Below are 24,869 nucleotides of genomic sequence, written 5' to 3' on the forward strand. Positions count from 1 at the left end.
AGTTTAGCTCTTCAATTGGAATGCTTAATTTGAAATTCAGGAATCTTTAAAAAATGTGTTGGACCTTCTCCACACTATTTATATGGGTTACATAATGAGGAGACCAAACTGAAGACCCACATTCCAACGGACTTCTTACTAGGGTCATGTTCGATATTTTTTATGCATTAACAGACTCAAAATCTCTTGTTGTTCGATAACAACGATGGCCTCACGATTACATTCATTCCATTTCGCCAAAAAATGACCGAGATAGTATTTCTTTTAACTTATCAAGGCTTTCCGGTCAAATAAAATAAATTGATAAATTTAGTTGACCAGTTATTTATGCATCGAGAGCTAGAATTAAAAGCGAGCAATTTTTGTATTGACGGTGCAACAATCGCCCCTTCTGTAAAGTTAACACATTTCTTCCCTCCTTAATTAACAAATGTACCTTTTTACGTTATGTTTATAAATATTAATAGATAGACATGGAAGATGAATATTTTCTTATTGTATAATTATTTTAACAATTTCAGAAAACCGCTATCTAATTTCATATTTTTAATTGATAAAAACAAGTGTTAATTGGTCCAAACAAAAAATGCTTCAATACAATGAAATAAAAACCGGATTGAGGTTTCCGTTTAGATTGGTGACAAAATCATGTAAGCGAAGTGCAAAATGTGTTTTTAATAGTTCCTTGGTGTTTAAGTGAAATGTGGGCACGGGAAATCCAAGGAATGCGGAAAGGAGTAGAAGTACTCTCACTTCTTTTTCTACTTCTTCGAATATCAGATACACAAAAAGGTAAGAAACTATTTTTGCTGATTCGAATAAACTGCAAAATGATGTACTAAAATGCTTCATTTGGCCTTTTTCAGACCGATCGTGTGACTCATAAAGCACGTTATAATTACCTTTAAGGGATAGATTTTTGATGTAACATTGTTTTAAAATACTGAAAACTTAAATAGAGTAAACATTATCATTATATTATTAGTTCATTCATCTGTTTACTTATTACTACTGTGTCATCTGTGAATTTGAGATGACTGAAGAACATACCGCCAATCTTTACACTCTTATTATTCCTATTCGGTGTTTCAAATACATTCTGCAAGACAAGTGTGAAGAGCTGCACCGATATGGTTTTCCCTTGTCTATCAACAATGTTCTGAGTATGCCCAAATGCTTGTAAACAGGCTGGACTTCTTCCCTAGGGAGTTATTGAAATTTGTTGCGAGAGAGAGAAAACATCTTTGAGAAGAAATTGCGTAAGTCTAGGCATTAACAGGCTTGTAATCTGTCATTAGCTAGTTTTTGTGGCCATTTTACACACTATGTACATTTGCCATCCTATTTATGTTCAAAGATCCACATGTCTTCAACGTTTTTGTCTGTTGCCTTTAACTATCAACGCGATTCCAAAATATGAACAACTGAAGGAATTTATTATGAAAAAATCAACTTGTTGAATTTCTGGACAAAACGAATATGATAAGTTATGAAAGAACAATTGAGGAACAATTAATCTTCATGTAAATCAGATCTTAATAAACTAATAGATGATTGGAAATAAGATATTGTCAAAAATATGTATTAGCTGTTTTTCTATATTTTCTATTTTTTTCTAATATTCTTGTTCTATCAATAAAAAAATTAGAATTCATTGGAAATAAAAAAAAATGTCTTAAAATGGTTTGAAACTTACGTTAATAACAAATTTTAAAAACTGAAAGTAAAAAATATAATTTCAGAACTAAAAGAAAATAATTAAAGAGTACGCCAAGGCTCTGTGCTAAAGCCTTAATTATTTATCATATGTATATATGATAAATAATATATATATATATAAATATATGTCATACATCGGTGAATCTCTAAAATATTGTAGAATCAAACTATTTGCAAAATAATGATGAAACAGCAATGAATAAGATTAAATATGATTTCGGAAATATTATTAAACTAAACTAACTAAATTTAAATAGTACAAATAATACCCGCAATACTTTTGCTAAAAAGACATTTTAAAATATGTACATTTGTTTTTCTCAATATTTTTTCTTCGTTAGTATAAATGGTCATTTGACATTAAGTTAACCAAACGAAGACCGCATTTAAAACTGGACGTTTTTATGGGTTTACGGATGGTAAAAGTTCCCATAATACACTTTTCATCAATAAAACAAAACTGTTGGAACTCGCCGATGGTAAATTTTAATAGTGCCATAATCCAAAGTGATAATACGGAAATACGTTTGTTTGAAAAGAAAAGTAGGACGGCATTTTCTTTTTAAATTAAACATTATAAAATTTACGTGCCAAACTTAACAAAAAAAATAATTAGTAAAACTGTTCGGATAAACGTAAAAGAGATGGTGTAACTTTTCATTGGTAAGTAGGTACCTAAAACTCTGTTCAACGAGACTGGCCGTCGTTACACGTGTTTGTCACGAGCCCAATGCGTGAAATATGGGCCTTCTGGACATTCAAGGGTCCGTTTTACAGATTTAGCTAAGTGTGTAATATTGAAATAAAAAATATTCTATTGACCGGAAATACATTAAACTATTAAACCTGTAAATTCAAATAATCAGTTAACATTATGTTTTTACCATTGTTCATGTTTGCAATAACTGCATATTTGTATTTTTATTTATTTAAAAATATCGATATTCCATAATACCTATGACTATATAGTATTGACAATAAGGCTCTAACAACTTATTAAGTATATTCCCATCATAACGTTTCTATAAAAGAGTAGGCAGAGAGGATAGAACGACACACCGACAAAAAAGAAAAAAATGTCCATTCATGCATATTTTCTACACACACTTATACATTTGAAATTGAAAATCAGTGACAAACTGTTGGTTTCGAACATATTTAAAATAATTAAAATATCATCTTTAAAGCCTAATGCGCGCCTGATGGAACATAAGGTGCTGTACGATAAAATAAATTAAGCTTATCGCAACTATTTACTGTAAAATAAGGCGACCGATCTCACGCTTTAGGTGCTAGTTTGACAAATGTTGACCATCCCAGGAATTCAGCCCGGAGCTTCTATCCAATGGCGAACGGTCCACATAAGCGATTATGCACAGCTCCCCATTATATTTTATTATCGATATTAATGTTTTATTCAAATAGTATTTATGAAAAAAGAAAAATATTATTGCCAGCGATTGTATTTCACTCAAAAAATAAATACAAATATTTAAAAAGCGTGGCCAGCCCGTTCCCAGTAAAATTAGAAATTTGTGGATTACAACAACTTTTTTCTCCGCATATAAGAGTCACTTTATTGAAATCTTCAAACGTTTAAATATAATTTTTAAAAAAGTACTACTTTCCATTGGTAAAATACGGTTGACATTAATGACCACTAGATTTTTTCATCCGCCTGATTTAACGTAGAACACGGTTTATTTTACGTTTTTAGAAAAAATATAACGGGATTTCGCATAATTGATTTGCTTGAACTAGAATGTATTACTGCGATAGATAGATAATCGGTGAACGGCCAAAATGTAAAGATAAATGTAAAGTATAATGAAAAATATAATAATCAAAACTCGAAAATCTGGTTTAGTTTTACACCGAAAACTGTAGTTTTCACCTGCTCAGATACTTCATGCTCACTTATATCATTTCATTATTTATTCACCCATAAAGATTTATCGAATCTCTGTTTTGGTCTAGTATACTTAATTATCTAAAACATTTTGCATTGCACGTGCATTCAGTAACTTAAATCAACAAGTAATTTAATATTCTTGCTTTTTTTACAATGTATTTATTAGAAAACATTCAATGTAAAAGTTTTTAAAAATGAGAGCAAAGATTTTTATAATCTGGATTGAAAAACTGGCCCTACCGATCACGCATTTAGTTTGTTTATTTGGAGGATTTTTTAAAAGTGTATTTATTTTAGATACTTGTTTATGATTGAATCCGTAAACAAAAAAACTATTAGTTTTCAAATATTGTATTTAAGTAAGTACCTAAGTACTTGTTTATGTTTGAATTTCAAAACGTAAAATAATTCATTTTCAAATTTAGGATTCTGTTTGCAAACGTCAAACTTACTCTTCTCACCAACAGGAGTGTATTTTTTTAAGAATGCAATTTTCAAAAATGTATCAAATGCCAGTTGATATTATTTAGATATTACCGAAAGTCTAGTAAAAAGAAATAAACGGGTAGAAATTATAAGAAAATCTAGGAAATATTCTGATTGGGATCTATTAAAAACGAATTTCGTTGGTAAACATCCAAAAACAAACTTTTTTTATCTACTAAAAAATAACATCTTGACAATTTTATATTATATGCATTCTCGTCAAACGCAACCCTGGTGATTGATAAAAAAACATTTACGTTATATTTTTTTTTTACTTAATAAATTGAAGTTTTTAATAGCTATAAACACGATCGTGGCTAAAATCTTCATTTCGCTGATAAACGCACGTAAATCGGTCCTGTCATTCCATCGAGTTCATTCCATTCAGTCCATCGAGGACACACAAACAAACATTGCCTTTTATGTATCTACGAGCTGAACCCGGCAATGCTTTGCTATGGGTAGATATGAGATTTTCCTAAAAAGAATTAATGAACACAATCGAAAGTTTGTCAAAACTATTCGAATTAATGGAAAAACTTTTTTCATTGATGATTAAGTACTTGGGTACTTTTTTATGATTGAATTCCAAAACTAAAAACTATTAATATTCAAATATTGAATTAAGGTTGGCACCTAGGTACTTGTTTATTGTTGAATTCCACAACTAAAAATTATTTATACTCCCGAACATTGGCTTGCCTGCGATAAGCTGGTTCAGCCAACGTTTTTTCGTAAATAAGAACACACGTTATTTATTTTTGACTTTTTAGAGCTCTTCCCATATTCGTAATAATGGTAAGTTTTTCGTTTCATCTCTTCATGTGATTGAATAAGAGACCTCGTCGTGATCAAATCAAAAAGTGCATAACTTACTACTCCAGTGCCATAATCCATGGAGAAAATACGGGAATATGTGTTAATAAAGAAAAATCAGACCATGTTTTACCCCGAGTTTTCTAAAATTATGACACTTAACTCATGCCTAACGTAAATTTAATCATTTCTTAACGGCCAGCCGTGTTTTGACGTGATCTTGGCATTTAATTCGATACCAAATTTAATATAAACGAAAATGCCTGATTGTGTCGCAGGCACGAGAACTAGTACCACGTGATCCTAGCGTTCACAGCGCTACAAAATGCCCTTAATAATTTATAGATAAATAAATAGATAATAACATCTTCAATATAATATGTTGAGTTCAAAAAGGTATTAAAAAATATAAGGCCGAAAAACAAAAGTACAAGCAATAATATTTTGCGTATAACCTGTAAAAAGTTGTTATCTATCATTCGAGAAATAAATCTATAATGAAAGAATAAAAAAAAAAAAATTAAAAAGTTTTAACAATTTATTCATTTGGGTTGTATAGCAGTAAAAGTGTAGTGGTGAACTTGTATACTTCATTTTACAATGTCAAGAAGCACAACTAAAAAAAATATACCATCCCCACCCCACATTGATGGCCTTTTTAGCGAAATCCAGATTAAGAAAATAATAGACAAAATTTTATCCCAAATTAATTACACAATTACTAATAAAAAAAATTTTAATTAAGAAAGAACTTGCTGAAAAAATAATTGTACGGACGGCATCATTGGAATTTGTTAGGCTAAATATGATGATTTGTCCGAGTCAAGTAAATCAATGGAAGAAAAATTAGCCTTAGTTTCATTGGGAAATACAAATCTAGTAAGTAAAGTTAATGTTTTAAATACAAAAATTAATCGCAGTTAACAACTTTCTAGAAACAACAATATTGAAATTCAAATGGTCCCAGAACGTAAAACAGAGAATATTATCGAAATGTTTTCTACTCTGTGCAAAAAATATCTGTCCCACTTTTGGAGTTTCAAATACAAATATACAGGAGAGTACCAAAACTAAACAAGGAATCTAATAGACCTCGAAATATTAAAATTTCACTTCCTTCATCGTCGGTCAGAAATACGGTGTTGGTGGCGGTTAGAAAGTATAATAAAATCAATAGTTATAGCAATCTGAATGCGTCCCATCTCGGCATATGTAGACCTACGTCACCAATATACATTAGGGTGGATCGATCTTGTATTGAGAAAAAAAAAATTTATCAAAACCACCAAAGAAGTTAGACGATATCTAACAACGAGCATCAATCCCAAAAATTAAGTACAAGATCATTTTATTTATTTATTTTATTGGGTAAAAAAACAGAATGTACAGTAATATTGTCAATTTATTTATAAATTAGTGTATGACACTCATGCACACACCAAATCAATTGTTTACACTTAAGACAATAATTTAAATTATGTTGCAAAAGTAAATGGTAAGAGAAAAAATACGAGAAAACGGAACCAGCGTGTGAGGGAGACTTCTGACTTTCCTATACAGTCGGATATTGTTGAAACCCCATCCTAAATTCTTAAAGACCTCACACTTGAAGAACAGTAGATCAGTATGGCGTTTCAGATCGAGCAGGGGTAGCTATCGTATCAGCTGCACTTCAAGATGTTGGCGTTACATATCGAGCAACATATTATCGAACGTCAGTAATTGAATTTTAATTCGGCGTGAGAGAACAAAAACAAGAACCACTTTACCATCTCAGCCATTTGTAGCAAATTATGATCAGATTCATTTATATTTTTACCAACGTAAGGACAAAAAACAATAATCAATCAATCAAACAATCTACAAAAACGTAGAAGTAACATTGACTCCATATTTATGTTTAATTTACTCAATGGCTTAATTGATGTACCATCGTTACTTGCAACCACTCTAAATTATGTTTTTCAAACTTTAAAATAAAATCGCAGCTTTTTTTTATCTCTTCAATTGTTTTGAATTTTTTTTGTGGGTTTGGAAAATTTGTTGTTCAAAATGTTCAAATCTGCCACTAAGTGGTATTTTTGTGATATAAGTTTAATTAAAAACTCCTTCGACTTCATAGAATTGGCAATTGATGCACTGCGTTCTCTTAATGCTTCAAATAACTATTTACGGGAAATATAAACAGACTTTCCAAAAAATAACAAGAGTGTTAAAGAGGCGAAAAAAGATGGTAACAATTTAAATATTGCATAAAAGCTAAGACTACGGTTTATAATACGCGTCTATTTTTAAATGGGGACAAATGGGGTTTTGTTGCTAAACGCTCATTGAAATATGCGTTTAAAACGCACAAAAAAGACAAAATTAGTGGTTCATTTAATGGAAGTTAAAATATCACTTGCATATGATAATTTGATATAGTTAAATAAATTTATTTAAAAATTTATTGAAAAACGTCAGCCATAACAAATTTCTCCAAAAGTCACATAATACACAAATGCCTTTGCCCAAGCGTCAGAGCGAACTGAAAAATGCAATTCCAAACATTTAGTGTACGGCTCATTTCGCATCGTTGTCAAGCTGCACCCTATCGACTGAAATAAATTAACACAAAGTTTACATAGACTATTATACTACACTAAAAAACGTTATTTATTTTTTTATTAAAGTTTTGAAAACCACTTAGTTTGGGTTTTTTTTTTATTTCGTCCACAGTGCGCCAGTTGCGAAATAATAATGTGCTGTTCCTCGATCAACACAGCTAAAACTATGGCTTGCATGCACCAATGTCCCAATGTCCCTAATTGTGTCGTATTGTAAACTCGAGACAAGATCTGGACTTTTTTGGTGTAAGTCTTCATAGATTTAAACAATCACTAAGATAGACCGGATCTTGTCTTGAGGTCTTAGTATATTTTTTTTGTCCTAGCTTTAATTTTATTAAGTTGCATTTTATTTTGTAAGTGCCTGTATTTATTATAAGAAATTGTATTTTACTTCGTTAGAATGGAATGTATAAGTAAAATCAAAACAAAAAACACATAAGTTTGGTAAAAAGAACTTGAGTGCGAGAATATTGAAAAAATATTAGAAAAATTGGAAAACACAAGATAAGGTTTGATATTGTTCTTACAAAGCTGGTTGCGATTAGATTCGATAGAACAGTGGTTTGTGTGCCAGTAACATGCCAATATTGTTCCACATTGTCATATTTTTGTAAATTTCAATGGAACTACAATTGGTCTCAGAAGATTCAAGGGAGAAATAGATAAATTGTTATATGGCAAGAAGCTGCCTATAGTTTTATTCACCTGAATATTCTAGCAAGCTACCTGAAGTCACTAATGAGAAAGGTTTAAGCTCTGACCAGCTATACTTAATGGACATTGTGAAATTATCAACTTATGACATTGCAATTAAAGTCTGTAAATGACATTGTGGGTGTTCATCAACCGCAAATAGTAATCATAAGCTGTATGCGTCTCACAATAATCCGCTTGAGATTTAAGTGACATTAAAGACTATCATTTAATTGAATTGTTATGATCCATTTCAAAAAAAGACTAACTTTGTATCCTGATAATGTTATTTTATCAGTGCTTGCTGACAAGAGAAAACACCTAAGAAAAAATAGTTTTCAGGAGAATTCCGAGAGCCTGCAAAATAAAACGGACTACACTCGCAACATGCATTCGAATATTTTTATTTCTAGAATGTGATATTTGTGCCACAGATTATGATGATCTGACTTTAAAAAATAATCTGGCAGAGCCTCGAATGACTGAACAATTTACCTATAAAATGATTTCAGAAGCAATAGGAGACACTTCGATTATTAAGGAGGCCATACTACCTTCCACCAAGAGGTTTTCTTGTCACAGTCAAGCCACACGAATTGTAAAAGCATCAGTTTCTGTCTGCAAAAAAGAAAAAAGAAACAGGTTTTTAAAAAATTGCAAAAATTAAGAAAATTAATGCCAATGTTTAAGACTAGTAATAACCGTCCACTGGAATTTTGATGTTTTTATTAACATAAAATGATAAAAAGTTCTGAAACTGCTTAAAACATATTAATTATAAAAAAACTGTGTCTAATTTGTTAATGTATAACCTTTTTAATAAATACTAAAATAAAATATTTAAAAATTTTCATACCCAAAAAAAATTTTTTTTTTTATACTACCATGAAAATGTTAAAATACCTAAACTTTAACAGTCTCGCGGCAAAAGTTATCGTAAAAATATATTTTTTTGTTTATTTTTCCCGTAATCTGTAGGCTACAGAACATCTTTTCCGCATAAGGTAATTTCCAATGTTCAACAAATTAGAAATCGAACCACCCTAATAAACATCCAGGAGTACCTCACACAAGATAATACAGTCTTATTTGCTGCTACTCGTGCTAAAGCCAAGGAGTCGGGGCTACAAGTTTTATATTTATATTTAGTGGATAATTATTTGACGACCGCTACACGGTGTATAGAAGAGATCGTGAATCAAGTGCGTCAACACGTTAAGAGGGAGGGGGAGTACTAGTTTATATTTCTAATAAATTAATTTCAACAAGAAGAGTAATGACGAAGACCTATGGATAGATATTAAGCCTTCTGCTAACACAAATACTCATATTTACATTTGTATTTTGTATACTCCACCAAATCGCTCTGCTGATTTTCGCTGCCATCAGTTTAGTAAAATTCAAAATATTTATATTCAACAAAAGACAAATTCAGAATCTCAGTTCATAATAATTGGAGATTTTAATATATCAGAAATAAAATGGGACCCTGATAGCACATTTGATAGCAAAATATTATATCCTTCTAATTATGTGAGTCCAAAAGCCCAGCATTTAGTTAACATGTCACTCAGATGTAAATTCTATTAATTTAATAATCTACTTAACTCAAATGATAAAATCCTAGACCTTGTTTTTTCTGATAAAACAAATATACATGTTTTTCCAGCTGCGGGTTTATCAAACATAGATCACCATCACCCTCCATTTAGTATAAATATTAACTTGGAAAGAATCAGATTTCTAAAATTAAATAATTTTGATGGTAAATATAATTTCAAAAGAGGAAATTTCTATAGATGTCACCAAGAGCTACTGTCCACAGACTGGAACTTATTGTTTAATAATATTAAAGATGTCCACAGTGCAGTAGTTCTACGACAAACTAAAGAACAAAATTGACAAATAATTTATTCCTAAAAAAAGATCAAAATCAAATAATTGTTACCCACTATGGCTTAGTCACTCATAAAACTTCTGAAGGAAAAAAATAAAATAAGACTCAGAGCTAAAAAATATATTAATGTTTGTTTGCTGATGATTTGAAACTATCGCAAAATTAAATTTGAATCTGATCAAACACTATTGCAAAATGACTTGGATACACTAAGTGATTATTGTAATCAAAACGACATGGTTTGAAACATTGATAAATGTGACGCTAAAAAACAAACGTGCCCATCTCCACCGTTCGTCAAACTGAGTAAATCAACGGTTTTTCTATGAGCGATTAATGTAATCACGGAGTTCCCGTAGTGCTATTCTATAAATGTACTTTGATTAAAAAATACGATTTCGAAAGTGAGTTTTAGTCACAATTCGTTAAAAAACTCGGAAATTGCATTTAAATTTTGGAGATGTCCATGTTTGTTTTGCACTGTCTAGATTTGGTCAGTTTTAAAATAAAGCGCATTGGAGATGAACTGTTTTGTTTTGCACTCTATCATTCGTGTCTCCAAAAACCAACAGGGATGTGCCAAGATAAAAGTCACATTATAAAAAAAACATGTTTATTAAAATAAATAAAAACAAAATTAGATCTTTAGCAATAATTAAAAGCACAACACTCTAGATAACGCAACGTTAAAAAAAATAATAATTTACTCGTATAAAAGAACAATAATTTTAATCTGATACATAATAAATTGTATATTTACAATGCAATTTAGTACATCATCAACATTCTGATTTTCCCATCTACACCCAGTAGTGCATAGAGAACTTAATTGTATGATACATAAAGGCAAAATGTAAATTTAAAGCTTCAGATCTAGTCCAAGGATTATGAAATATTACAAAATAAACCCATTTAATTGATACATTTATCTCAATGTTGCCGGGAATTAAACCCAGTTAAATCATTGCTTTTAAGGGTTTAATAGTACTGAGAAAAATTTCATAAATTGTAGCAGGAAATTGTTTTGTTAAATTTTGTTTGAATACTTATAAAAAAAATTGTGAAATTCTAAAGTATCCCTTGATTTCAATTGGGTGTACTAAAAATCATTTTTTGTGACTATATTTTGGTTTAATAGGTAATCCCGGAACTGAGCATCTGAAAATTTTCGTACGAAATATTTTTTTATTTAAGAATATTGTATTTAATAATTTGATTAAAAACAGTCAAAATTCCTTTATTATGCACGTTTAACAACTTAAAATACAGAAACATTTCATTCAGAGACAAATAATGCACACTTTTGTGTTTTTTTTTTAAAAAAGATCCCTAATATCCAACTTAGATGGATTTTAATTAAAACTGTTTTCAAAATTATACTGAATTTTTAACCGAATTTCATAATAAGGGAGCTTAGTGTTTTTTTTTATTTATTTTTAATTAAAAAAAATTTCAAACTAAGCCATTTTTTTTATCAGCGCTGTGATTTTTTACAGTTTTGTATTTTTTTAATTACTCCGCTTGTGACGTTGTTTCAAGTTCTCTTTCCCTTATCTTCGCTAAATTTTGATGATTTTTCAGTTGACTTACGATAAACCGGAAATATATCACAATTTTCTTACCATTGGTTAATCCGGAAGAATAAGTAACGTCGTCCGAGGTAGTTCTTTTTTATTGAAATTTTTTTAATTCTTTTTTCACTCATTTTAAAGAATTTTTTTACATACAATTTTCGTAGGGCTGCATTTTGTCATTAGGAAGTTCGGTTTCAAGCCCTAATTTCCAAATTAGACTTAAACAAGTCAATTTTTTTCTAAAATATCTATAAAAAAGTTATGTATTGCTTTATTAAAAAAACAATAAATACGAACGAAGTTATTACAATAAATTATTACTAACAGGTTTTTAAAAATTATTTTTATGTGAGCCACTTAAAATAAAGATGATCTAAATATATTTTTAAAATAAATATTTTAAAAAAATGCCGTACGTCCTTATTTATATAGATAAAAGTAAATTAAATGATAACAAAAAATAATGTAAATAGGGACAGCCCTAGCAAGTTTACGACGTTAACTGTCATAAAACAGTTGAATTTCGAAATCACTTTACAGTTTTTCAGTCGTATTTGTACGTTTATGCTGTAATTAGATATAGTAACCTTTCGTGCTTTATTTGCAGTCACTTTTTCTACATCAGTCGTATTGTTTTCCATTGTTAAACACTTAAAAACTCGAAAAGCATACACCGCAAGAACAACAATCTTTTGGGCAATGGAAGCCATCTTGATAAAATACTACTATCTTATTGGCTCGAACGGATATGGACACGTTTGATTTGAAACACTCAATGGACATGGCCACGTTTGAAAATTAATACGATTTTGAAATGGTTTTTTTAGCAAAAATAAAAGAGACTGAGTTGTTTAAACTTAATATTATTGTGTAAAACATCATAAGCATAAATATTAACCAAAAATCTTTACGGTGGCTGGAGATGGCCACGTTTGTTTTTTAGCGTCACAAATGTTATGCTTTACAGTTTACCAAAAATCGAGAAAAAAAAGCATTTTCGTATTATATAGATAATGTTTTGTTGAAAAATGTAAGAATAATACGTGATTTGGGAATTACCTTAGATTCAAAATTTGTGTTTGATAGTCACATTACATTAAAAATGTTTGGATTCATCCTTAGGACAACAAAACCATTTAAAAACCATCAATCTCCTATAAAATTATACAACTCTCTAGTAAGAAGAAAAATGGAGCACGGATAAACTATTTGGAATCCACATTACAATAAATATACATGTGTTGTTGAATCTTTACAAAAAAAAATTCTCAGACTTTTATCACAGAAATGTCAATTGGGTTCCACACTAAATAGTTACGAAAAGAGACTCTTACACTTTAACTTTAAAAATTTAGAAACTAGAAAAAATGTAAATGACTTGTTATATTTATAGAATATTGTAAATGGTAGATTGGAAAGTTCAAGCTGTTTAAGTACTATGAAAATTCGTGTTCCCAATGATCATACGTTAAAAAACCCAAAAACATTCCACATAGATTCATTTTAGAATAATGTGTCTTTCTTCAATCCTGTGTCAAGAATGTGCAGATTATACAACACCATTGAAAACGTAGAAATCGACACTTCTTACGGTGGATTTTTTAGGTTTAAGAGGTGCATACACAATGCGTTTTTACATTGATATATTATTTTTTTCATTTAATTTTGATGGATTACTTTACTGGTTTTATTTCGATGCATACTTTGTTTATTGTTTTTATTAGTATTTTATGAATTCTTTTTATTTGTTTTATATCAATAAATGATTTTTTTTTATAATTTAATTTTGATAATTTTTATTATTCATTTCATTTAAATACGTATTTTATTTATGCTTATTTTATTATTTATTCTTACAATTTTGCAATCTTTTTTCAATTTTTACAATCATTTACTCTCAACTCAATTTAATAATTTATTTTGCTCATTTTATATAAATATGTATTCAGTTCGTGTTTACATGTAATTGATGAAAAATAAGTATTGTCTATTTATTTTTTATTGTTTCAATATTTTTTGTATTATGTATTATTTTTCATTGTTTGTAAACCAAATAAATAAATAAATGGAAAATTGTGTTTTTCATCGATTTTCTAGGGTTGCATTCGACTAAAATGCATAAATTGAAAAATTCGGAGGATGTTTTTTTTTTGTATTTTAACGCTAACAAGCAAAAATGATTTTAATGGATTAGTAGTAATGCTTAAATAATTTCAAATGACATTTGATACATTTTTGAAAAACGGATTCTTACATAAAATTCACCACTGTTGGTTAATAGGGCAGAGTTTGAAATTTGCAAAAAAAATATTTATTTGAAAATGAATAATTATTTACAGTTTTGAAATTCAACTTTAAACAAATACCTAGGTACAAACTTATCAATAAAAAGTTACACCATCTTTTTAACGTTTATTCGAACGGTTTTTACACGCTTTCACGACACAACCAAGCATTTTAGTTCCAAATTAAATGCAAGCTTACGTAAAAACCCGGCTGGCGATTGATGAACGACTTAATTTACGTAAGGCAGGACTGATAGTTTGGGCATGAGTTAAGTGTCATAATTTTAGAGGATTCCAGGTGCGCTTTTGTGTATCAATGGGTAGATGGTTTACATTAAGAACACCAAACCTGTTTCTATGGCTACATAAAAGCATTACGAAGTAAAGTTTTGGGTAAGTATACTTAAAAATGTTTAATTTTAAGAGGAAACGCGGTCCGACTTTTCTTCATAAGAACGTATTCCCGTATTTTTTCTCCGGACTATGACAGTAGAGCAGTGTTAATTTTACACACTATAGATATTTACTATTGGCGTGTCCCTATCGTTGCGTTTGTACAAAAATACTATGAGAACTAGACACAGTTTTATCTGGTGTCTTCGGATGCACAATGTACAAACTGTTTTTGGAAATCGCGAAACGTACCGATACTGAAAATTTTATTTTAATACTTTGTCAAAAAGAAGAACAAAATCAGTTAACTTTTGAGGTGCGGAAAACAGGATAACGAAACGTCGATTTTGTCTATCGTCTGACATGCAGTTGTCTTTTTTGCACAGTATCGGGGAGGTATTTGCAAGACAATGACAGGATAATAATGTTCGAATACCCATTTATCAGTATTCTCTGTCCTCACAATTTATGTCAACCGAATCACGAAAATAATCATGTATGCGTACATATTTAGTATGGACTAAATACAGTTATTGATATCAGACTTTCGATTGTGTTAATTGAATATACATATATAAGTATGAACTCAAGCAATAGCAAAGCATTGCCGGGTTCAGCTCGTATACTATAAAGCGTGTTGTCCAGATGTTTGTATACTTTTTTCAAGCTTCAAGCGTATGTCGGTAGATTATTAACTCCGATAGAAATATTAATATTTTTTCTCTAAAATAAGTTTGCCGATGCAATAAGTGATTAAAATAACTACACAGTACAAATCACACTTATAATTAACAAAAGTAATGGCTAAAAGAGATAAATTACGTGAAATTTCAAATTTTTTCGAAAAGAGAATGTCAAGTTTTGAGGATAAACTTCTGCAAGCCAAAACTGAAGTCTCCGGAAAATCTTGTGCTGGTAATATGTCAGCGATAGATAAAATATTAAATGACTTTAAAAGCATCCGAATGAAGATGTTGGAAACGTTGAGCTCACTCCGAGCGAGAGTCGACAGTCTGGAGCTGCGCGTGGATGTTTTGGAGGCAGCCGCCAGAAACAACGTTCTGCTGCTTCACGGGGCCGATGAACAGGATTCATCTCCGATTGATGTGATTAAAAAAATCTTATCGGACATCGGATGCACACCTAATACCGAAAACTATCGCGGCCGTTGAATTCGCACACACGAGTTGGATAGAAATCTAATAATGGGGATCGACCGAGACCTATTCAATATATACACTGCTCAGATGTCGGGACAAAAATTGATGGTAAAATTATTGAAAGGGTTGACGAAATGAAATACTTAGGAATTATTCTTGACTCCAGATTAAATTTAACATCACACTTTGAATATATACATAAGAAAATTTCAAAAAAGATTTTCTTCCTAGGAAGAATTCGAAAAAAAATAAATAAAAAGTGTGCAGAACTTATATACAAAACAATAATTGCCCCTCATTGGGACTATTGCTCTACTATATTATATTTAGCTAACGAGGGAGACATAAACAAGTTTGAAATACTACAAAATAGAGCAATGAGAATTATACTGAAAAAAAGCAAATATAATAGTGTTGAAAAAATGAGAAAACAATTGAACTGGATAGGAATAAAGAAAAGACTATTGTATAATGTATTTGTATTTATATATAAAGCGTTTAATAATCTCATGCCAAAGTATTTTATAAGTGAAATTATATTAAATAGAAATGTACATAAATATAGGACAAGAAATAGAAATAGGATAAGACTACCACTTAAGAAAAAAACAAAATCACAAAATAGCTTAATGTATAAAGGGTTAAAACTGTATGATGAGATGCCTGAAAGTATGAAGAATGAAAGAAAACTTACGGATTTAAAAAAAAAGTTATGTTTATTGTAATAATGTAGTTATGTAAGAAATATTTAATAAGTATTTGTTATAATTGTAAATTTATTAGTTAATATACAATGTAATATTAACTAACTTAAGTAAATAAATAAAAAATAAAAAAAATAAATGTGTGGGTTCTGAAAAGGAAATTGAAAGGTACAAAATTTCTTTTAACCGAATATCTCACACCGCTGAGACACAAAATATTTTCAGAAGCACGTAAGAGTTTTAGGCCTGATTCTTGTTGGACAAGAGATGGTAAAGTTATTATTCACATGCCAGATGGATCCTTCAAGAATATCTGTACCGTGGAACAGCTTCAACTAGCGGCAGAATCTTGCAAAACCACTGCCACTACTCAAAATTACTCCCGTAGCACAGGATCTTCAAACAGCAAGAAAAGAGATCTTCGACCTAGAACGGTTGCTAAATAAATGGAATTTAATCACATATTTGCTTTTAAACTTATTAGTCTTGTTCATTTATTTGTTTTAAAACTTCACAGTAATCGCTGTTATTTCTATTTATGTTATGGTAAACGAGATGCGACTTAATGTTAGATCATGTTTAGCTTACTTCTTTGTATACCCACTGTATCTGTAGCTGTAGTTTGTATACCTAGATATTACATGTATAATTAAAAATTAAAAATTGTATGTTCTAGTACCATAGACCATAATCTATTACCATATACTACTTTGTTCTGGTTTAGTGTCGATAATGAGAACATCAATTTGATCACTGATTGGTTATTCACTGCTCATACTCTATACATAATATTGTCACTGATTGGCCACATAATAGTAAATATATATCTAAATAACATTTGCCATGTCGCTTGCAAAATGTAAACAAACAAGTAGGTGTCAAAATAGTGTCAATTAAATATCCATTTTAATGTAAAAATCAGTAATTACTTATGACTATAGACTTACATTTCACGTCATATTAAATCTCTTCTTTACGTACTTTTTTTGTAATTTTTTTTTTTTACATTAAATTTTATACGATACTTACAAAACAGTCTCCGTAATATTATTTTCAATTATTAAGTTTACTGTTAATTTAATTAACTTTTTTAACTTAGTTCCAGGAATTTTAATTATCAGTGCGTAATAATTACTTATTATACTATACCTAGCGAACATAACTCCGCTAACCAAGTCATTTCAATTGATAAACCCACATAATATTGTCTCTATTAGGTTATTTTTCCTTGTTAATAACAAATATACCCTATGGGTTTTGAAAGAACGGTTTATTAAAAGATCTGTTCTTTGTATTTTATAATATTTTCTTTTATTTATTCATTTATGTAAGCTAAAACTTGTTTTTTTTTTATTTTAAAATTTTTATTTCGTTTTTTCTCTTTCTTATGACTATAAGTAAGAGAAAGAAGTTGTTTTTTATTTATATTCTATTTTTTCGTTTCATGCATTTTCTATAATCTTTATTTGTTAACAGCAATTCACATTTAAAATGATTTTTTAATGTTGTTGTTACTTCCATGCATTTTCTATAATCTTTATTTATTATATTAACAGCAATTCACATTTAAAATGATCTTTTAATGTTGTTGTTTCTACTACAATATTAAAGTCAGTTTCCTTTATATTTATTTAAATCAGTTTATTTCTTTTGTGTTCTTTAAAACCTTGTGTTTTAGTAATATATATTTATTTCTGTTTTAATATCTTAAACATATATATTACTATTGCCTTAGGTTTTCTTTTCTTTATATATTTTTTATCGTGAACTCTTTATTGTAACTCTTTATTGTAATCTTCCAACTGACGCATAAAATTAAGTGCTGTGTTGTTAAAACACATTGAATTATTTTATATTTATATACTTTGTAACCTAATTAATTTAGTTGTAGCTACTTACTTAAGTTCGTGCTATTATTCAATGTCCTCCACGTCTTCCTGTGAATCTTTCCACTCTATTACCGAATCCCTCCCTGAAACTTCTCTCTCCTCCTATCACTCTGATGTTACTGAATCAGACACAGAGGAAGTTTCTGGTCTCCATGATATACTCTTGAATAATTTTTCATGCTATGTTAAAGACTTTCATGTATGTCATATAAACGCTCAAAGTATACCAGCTCATTACTCCGATTTTCTATCAACATTTGCGGATTTGTCAACACATGCCATTCTGGTCAGCGAAACATGGCTAAAACCATCACTACCATCAACTTTGTATCCTTTACATGGATATCGACTTATCCGCAGTGATCAAACTAATCAAAGGGGCGGTAGAGTATGTATATATCTGCGTGAAGAAATAAATTATTCACTTGTAAAACAATCTGAAACCAGTAGTGGCCATCCTGAATATCTGTTTTTAAAGATTAATTTCCAATACTATGACATGATGATTGGTGTGGTATATTGTCCCCCTGATATTCACTATTTTTCTGAGATGGAAACATTGCTGGAAAGCACCGTAGGTGATTTTCACTCAGTTATTCTTATGGGTGACTTAAATACTTGTCTTTTAAAACAAGACTCCAGATGCCAACGTTTGAGAGATATTATAAGTTCAGTCAACCTATCTTTGCTACCTTTAGATCCTACTCATCACACTCAAGTTTTTCATACTCTTTTAGTTCTTATTATAACTTCCATGCCTGACAAAGTCTCTAATTATGGACAGTTGACCGCTTCCGGATTTTCTCATCATGAATTATTATTTATTAGCCATAAGATCAAATGTCTCAAAAGACTTCCTGTCACATTTCTTGCCAGAAACTTTAGAAGCGTTAATAAGGAATCACTTGAACTTGATGCCATGAGTTTAAACTGGTCAGTTATTAATAATCTAGAGACCATTGATGAAAAATTTGAAACTTTTAACAGAATAATTACTGGTCTGTTTGACATTCATGCTCCTATGAGATCTGTAAAACTTAAATATTCACCTACCCCTTGGTTTACCAGTGACATTATTCAACTAGTGGCGAAACGTGACAAAGCAAAGTCTAAACTTAAGTCAAATGCTTCACCTCAAAAATGGGAAGCCTTCAGAGTCCTGCAAAACCGTTGCAACCAATTGTGCAGAAATGCCAGAAGGAAATATATCCTCACAAACTTAAATCAAAACTCTACTAGTAAATCCTGGTCGTTTTTAAAATCTCTTGGCGCCGGTTTACCTAAGATAACAGTATTTTCAACTGTCAAACTAGACGATCTCAATACTCACTTTGCTACACCTCCACTAATACTGGATGTCAGCACTAAATCCAACACTCTCCGACGTTTAAGTATGGCACCTTCTTACAATTATCCACCGTTTTATTTTTTTCCGTTCAAAAAACTGATATTCAACGTATTTTACTTTCTATAAAAACCAAATCTACGGGCAGTGATCAGCTGAGTATGAGATTGATACACTTTATTTTTCCTATTATCTTACCGGTTATTACTCACATTATAAACTTTTCTTTAAATACTGGATATTTTCCTGAAGCTTGGAAAAAGCATTTATAATACCACTTCCCAATTTTTTTTTACCAGTTTCTGTCAAAGATTACAGACCTATATCTATTCTACCTATTTTTTCCAATGTCATTGAACGAGTTGTATATAATCAGCTAAATAATTATCTTTGTCAAATAATCTTCTTGATCCCAATCAATCAGGTTTTCGTGCGGGCTATAGTACACCTACCGCTTTAATCAAGGTTACAGATGACATTAGATACGCAATAAATAACAAAATGCTAACCTTGATAACATTACTCGACTTCTGTGGATTTCGATCTTTTGTTGGCTAGACTTAAAACACTAAATATTACACAACCGGTTATAAAATGGTTCGGATCGTATTTACGAGCTAGACAACAGTGCATCAAAACACCAGATCATCAATCGGAATGGGTTGATATTGCCGCTGGAGTACCTCAAGGTGGAGTTTTATCACCATTACTATTTTCCCTGTTTATCAATCCGATAGCAGAATGTCTCAATTGTTCATATCATCTCTATGCAGATGATTTTACAATTATATCTTCATTGCAGACCTGAAAACACCAGTGAAGCAATAGAATCGATGTCTAATACACTAAACTGCGTGTCAACATGGACAAAAGAGTATGGTTTACTAATAAACCCATCTTAAACACAAATTATGTTTGCAGGTAGTCAAAGATTGCTTTGTAAGCTAGACATACCTTCACTTAATCCTCTTTTTGTCAATGGTACCAATATTCAATACAGGAAATTCGTAAAAATCTAGGAGTACAAATGGATGAACATCTCTGTTGGCGAGCTCATACTAATGAATTAAGCCGCAAAATATTTTTCAGTCTACACTCACTTAGAAGGTTGCAAAAATTCTTACCCATTAGTACTAAATGCACTCTTGTACAAGCATTACTACTACCCATTCTGGATTACGCTGATGTTTCCATGACTGATTTAAGCTGTGAACAACTCGATAGACTTGAACGACTTCAGAATACATGCATAAGGTACATTTTTGGTCTTAGGAAATATGACCACATTTCTGATTATTGTAGGCAACTGAAATGGCTCAAAATTAGACAGCGGAGAGACTATCACTCCCTCTCACTTCTGTTCAATGTACTTCATAGTCCTAATGAAAAATTTCAACGCTTATCAGTTCATGGTTTACCTTTTCGTTCTCATTCTCAAAGGACTCTCTTAATACCCATACACAATTCCTCTTTCTTCTCTAACTCATGTAGTGTCCATGCGGCTCGACTGTGGAATCATCTCTCATCCACCATCAAAGATGTTACTACATTATCTCTGTTTAAATCACGTCTGAAGAAACATCTCCTTTCTCTCCCTAAATCTCTCCTCGTTTTCTTTTTCCTCTTTCCTCTTTTTTCCTTTTTCCCATTGAGTAATAGTTTTGATTTAAGGTAATTTATAAACAAATACGTTTATTTTTATTTTTATATACTTTCAGCTTTTTCATCTTTTATTTTCTATTGAATATGTTCTGTAACTTGAATAATAAAAATAAAACTTTTATTTTATTGGTTGGTTGGAAGAAATTGCCATTTGGCAATAAGCCCGCCAATGTACAAATAACATTATGTACAAAAAGTTAAATAAATTTATTGACACATGTATGTTTATGTAATCATTTTTGACATTCATTTTTGCTATTATTTAAATAATAATGAACAATGTACATGCTTTCACTTTCCATTATCGTGTATCCTAACTCATCATAAGGCTCTTGGTCTAGAGTTTGGGATGCGTTATATATTTTTTTTGTAGTATTGATGTATTTTTATAAAAAAAAAATTTTTTTTTTTTAAATGCACTTACTTTGTAGAAAAACATTAAAACGAATGTTAGTATGTATTTAGCAACTTACCGACTTTTTATGTCTATCGTAAAAAACGTCAAGACGTACACGTCTCTTTGTCAAGACACTCACTGCACCAACATGCAAATACTAAAATGCACTTTCACCTTTACCGTCTACGTAGTTTAACTTTTTGATTTTATATGTTTTTTATTTTATTAACGTATTTTTTATAATGACCACATACCTACGTAATTAACACCAATGGGATTCTTATTTCCATTTGCGGAAATCTCAGTACCATTTGCATCAAAATTTTATGCTAGAAAAGTAATATCGTAATTTTGTTACAAACCATATCGTTGTCATTCAAATACTCCCAACTACAGGAAAATGTAAATAGAGCTCAATTAAAAAATATTTTTTTACGTTCTCTTCGATACTCCAAATAAACACATTTTCAAAGTATCATCCACCTATGTGTTTTATATATAAAAAAAACATTTAAGCAACTAGAAAAAACAATTAACACAATATGTATGATTTTTATTTAGAAACTTCGCTGGTCTGTCTTTAAACCGTATATTTTTTATGTTATTATATCATTGTTGACTGTTTGTTTTTGTAAAATAAATAAAACATAGAACGGCACATAAATATGTTTTTTAAATTAGGTATTTTATTATTATACATTTGAATGTTAGTTTCGCTGTATAATAAATTAATATTGTTTACTCATATGTTTGTGTTTTTTCAGTAATAACAGCGGAAGAAGAGGCTATACAAGTACAAGCGGTGGCCGGAGGAGGAGCAGACCTGCCTTGTGACATTTCCCCCCACCAACACAACGACTCCGTACTGCTGGTCGTGTGGTACCGAGAAGACACGCCCATATACAGCTGGGACGCCCGTGGCAGCCGAGGGGAGGAGGGCGAGGGGGACGCGGACGATCTAGCGCTGCTAGTAGAAGGGGTCGGTGCGGAGGGGGATGGTGAGGAGGGGCGCGATGGCGCGCACTGGTCGGGCGCGTGGGGGGGCCGCGCGCGCTGGTCGCCGCTCACGGCGCGCCTCACGCTGCGCCCCGCGGCCGCAACTGATCGCGGCGACTACCGATGCAGGGCGGATTTCAGAGCATCTCCCACTCGAAACACGAGAGTCAACCTTCAGGTCATCGGTAAGAATGTTTCTACTCACTAAATTTCTAAATATCCAACTTTTGTGTCAATTAGTGCTTTTTTAGAAAATAAAAATACCAGGCACTGTCCGGTGATCGCAATTATTCCATCAATAAAAATCAGATTTGATGCGTTTTTTAGGTAATCAGTATTTTACTTGAAAATTGTCCGGTGTTGCTCTGTTTACTTTCTCAACGTTAGCCGTTGTTACGTAAAAATTACACACTCCTTAATTAACTAGCTGTTTAGGCTACTTTTGATAATTTAAAATTTACATTGTCCAATAATTTCCAGTTTATTTTACCAAGTAAAAGCTTGATAAGCCCTGATCCACGAAATTTTGAAATGCTTCTTATTTGTCAATTCTACGTTTTTAAACTAAAAAATACTTAGCATTACTCAAATTCAATACAACGGTAAGAGATCAAAGCAAAGTGTAATTTACCTTTTTATTTATTTATTTAATAACTTAAATAAACTTACTCGAAATATTTCAAAACACACCAGTAGTTTGAAATCCGTCCACCTGAGAAAGATCCAGTACTAAAACTATTTTTTTAAAAATAGAGGTTGTCCCTGAGGACTGAATATGCTCTTCCGAAACATTTAACACTCTCGGTGCGATAAAGGAGAGGTATCTCTGAGCAGATTTCGTCAGGGTTTTGAGTTTGACATAATTCATTCTTCATAAAACGGAAAAACTTCGTATTAACGTTTTTCTGAGACCTCTCCTTATTGTTTGACTTAGTGGTGACTGTATAGCAGAGACATCTAACACAGGCGCTACTGCCACTGATTTTGCCGACTTTTTTACAAATAAAGTAGAAAAAACCTGTTACTTAAGCGAATGCCCTTCAAAAATTCAGTAAATTTGAACCAACATCTATAAATGAGGTTAAAAGGATTGTTGCGGCATTACCCAAAAAACAATGTATATTATATCCGATGCCAACATGACTTTTGAAAAAATGCATTAACGTATTAGCTCCATTTTTAACAGATTTATTTAACACATCCATGGAGCGCAGCATTGTTTCGAGAGCCATAAAAAAAGCAAATGTTACTCCACTTTTAAAAAATTCACAACTAGATGTGGAAGATCTTTCCAGTTTTCGCCCTATTTCAAATCTTCCCATCGCAACAAAAATACTAGAAAAAATAGTTTCTCATAGACTCGTTAACTATATCGAGCAGAATTCTTTATTTTCGGTAAGGCAATCGGCATACCGACGTTTTCATTCCACAAAGACGGGAGTGATAAGAGTACTATCTGACATTATAACGGCGGTAGACTCTGGGAATCTGGTGTTGATGGCTCTTATGGACATGAGTCCTGCATTCGATACTGTAGAACAAAATGTTTTGCTTGAACGTCTGGAGAAAACTTATGGTATCCGTGATCAGGCACATATGTGGTTCAGTTCATATCTTAATGAAAGAGAATATGCAGTTGTGTTCCAGGGTAAAAGCTCAACCAACTTTCGGGTGTCTACAGGAGTGCCTCAAGGGTCAGTACTCAGACCACTCCTCTATTTCCTTTACACTAAAGATATAGAGAACATTATCAAAGAATGTGGATTGTGGTCTCACTGCTATGCAGATGATACACAGATTTATTTTTATTGCAAACCAGGCGAGAGAAGTGTGCTTGTCAATTTAATTGATAGATGCATCGAGAAAATAGGAAACTGGATGGCTGAAAACAGACTAACATTAAACCCATCAAAACTGAACAACTATGGGTGTATTCAGCTAGACAACAAAATTTGATCCAGGATACGGCCCTACCCAATGTAGGGAGTACCGCTTTACCCACCGTTAAACTACTGGGAGTTTTACTCAATTCTGACCTTTCTCTTGACGCTCAAATACGTAGAACGATAAGTTCATGCTTCTACTAGCTGAGACAAATTAAATGTATACGCAAAAATTTGCCAGTTGATGCCGCCCGTCAATTAATAAATGCGTTTGTATTGTCTAGAGTCAATTATTGTAATGGTAACTATGCAGGTCTACCAATGAACAAAATGACTCGCCTACAATCTGTATTGAATGCTGCAGCGAGACTAATTTTCAGAATCTTTAAGTTCAGTCATATCTCTTCACTACTTTGGGACTACACTGGTTACGTTTTCCACAGAGGGTC

At 31.2% G+C, this 24,869-nt stretch overlaps 1 protein-coding gene across 1 annotated transcript in view; it reads left to right on the forward strand.

Moving 5' to 3' along the window:
* The first annotated feature begins 521 nt into the window (after positions 1-521).
* The window catches only part of LOC148282149 (uncharacterized), a 53,651-nt gene continuing 29,303 nt past the window's right edge, over positions 522-24,869 (forward strand). Inside the window, exons 1-2 of the mRNA XM_088225572.1 lie at positions 522-792; positions 22,306-22,722. Of these exons, the coding sequence (XP_088081698.1) occupies positions 702-792; positions 22,306-22,722 (508 nt within the window). The 5' untranslated portion in view covers positions 522-701. The remainder of the gene's footprint in view (positions 793-22,305; positions 22,723-24,869) is intronic.

This window comes from Micrasema longulum, unplaced genomic scaffold (assembly GCF_059751315.1).
Source record: "Micrasema longulum isolate JH-2025_06_02 unplaced genomic scaffold, ASM5975131v1 h1tg000372l, whole genome shotgun sequence".
In the NCBI taxonomy this organism is placed as follows: domain Eukaryota; kingdom Metazoa; phylum Arthropoda; class Insecta; order Trichoptera; family Brachycentridae; genus Micrasema; species Micrasema longulum.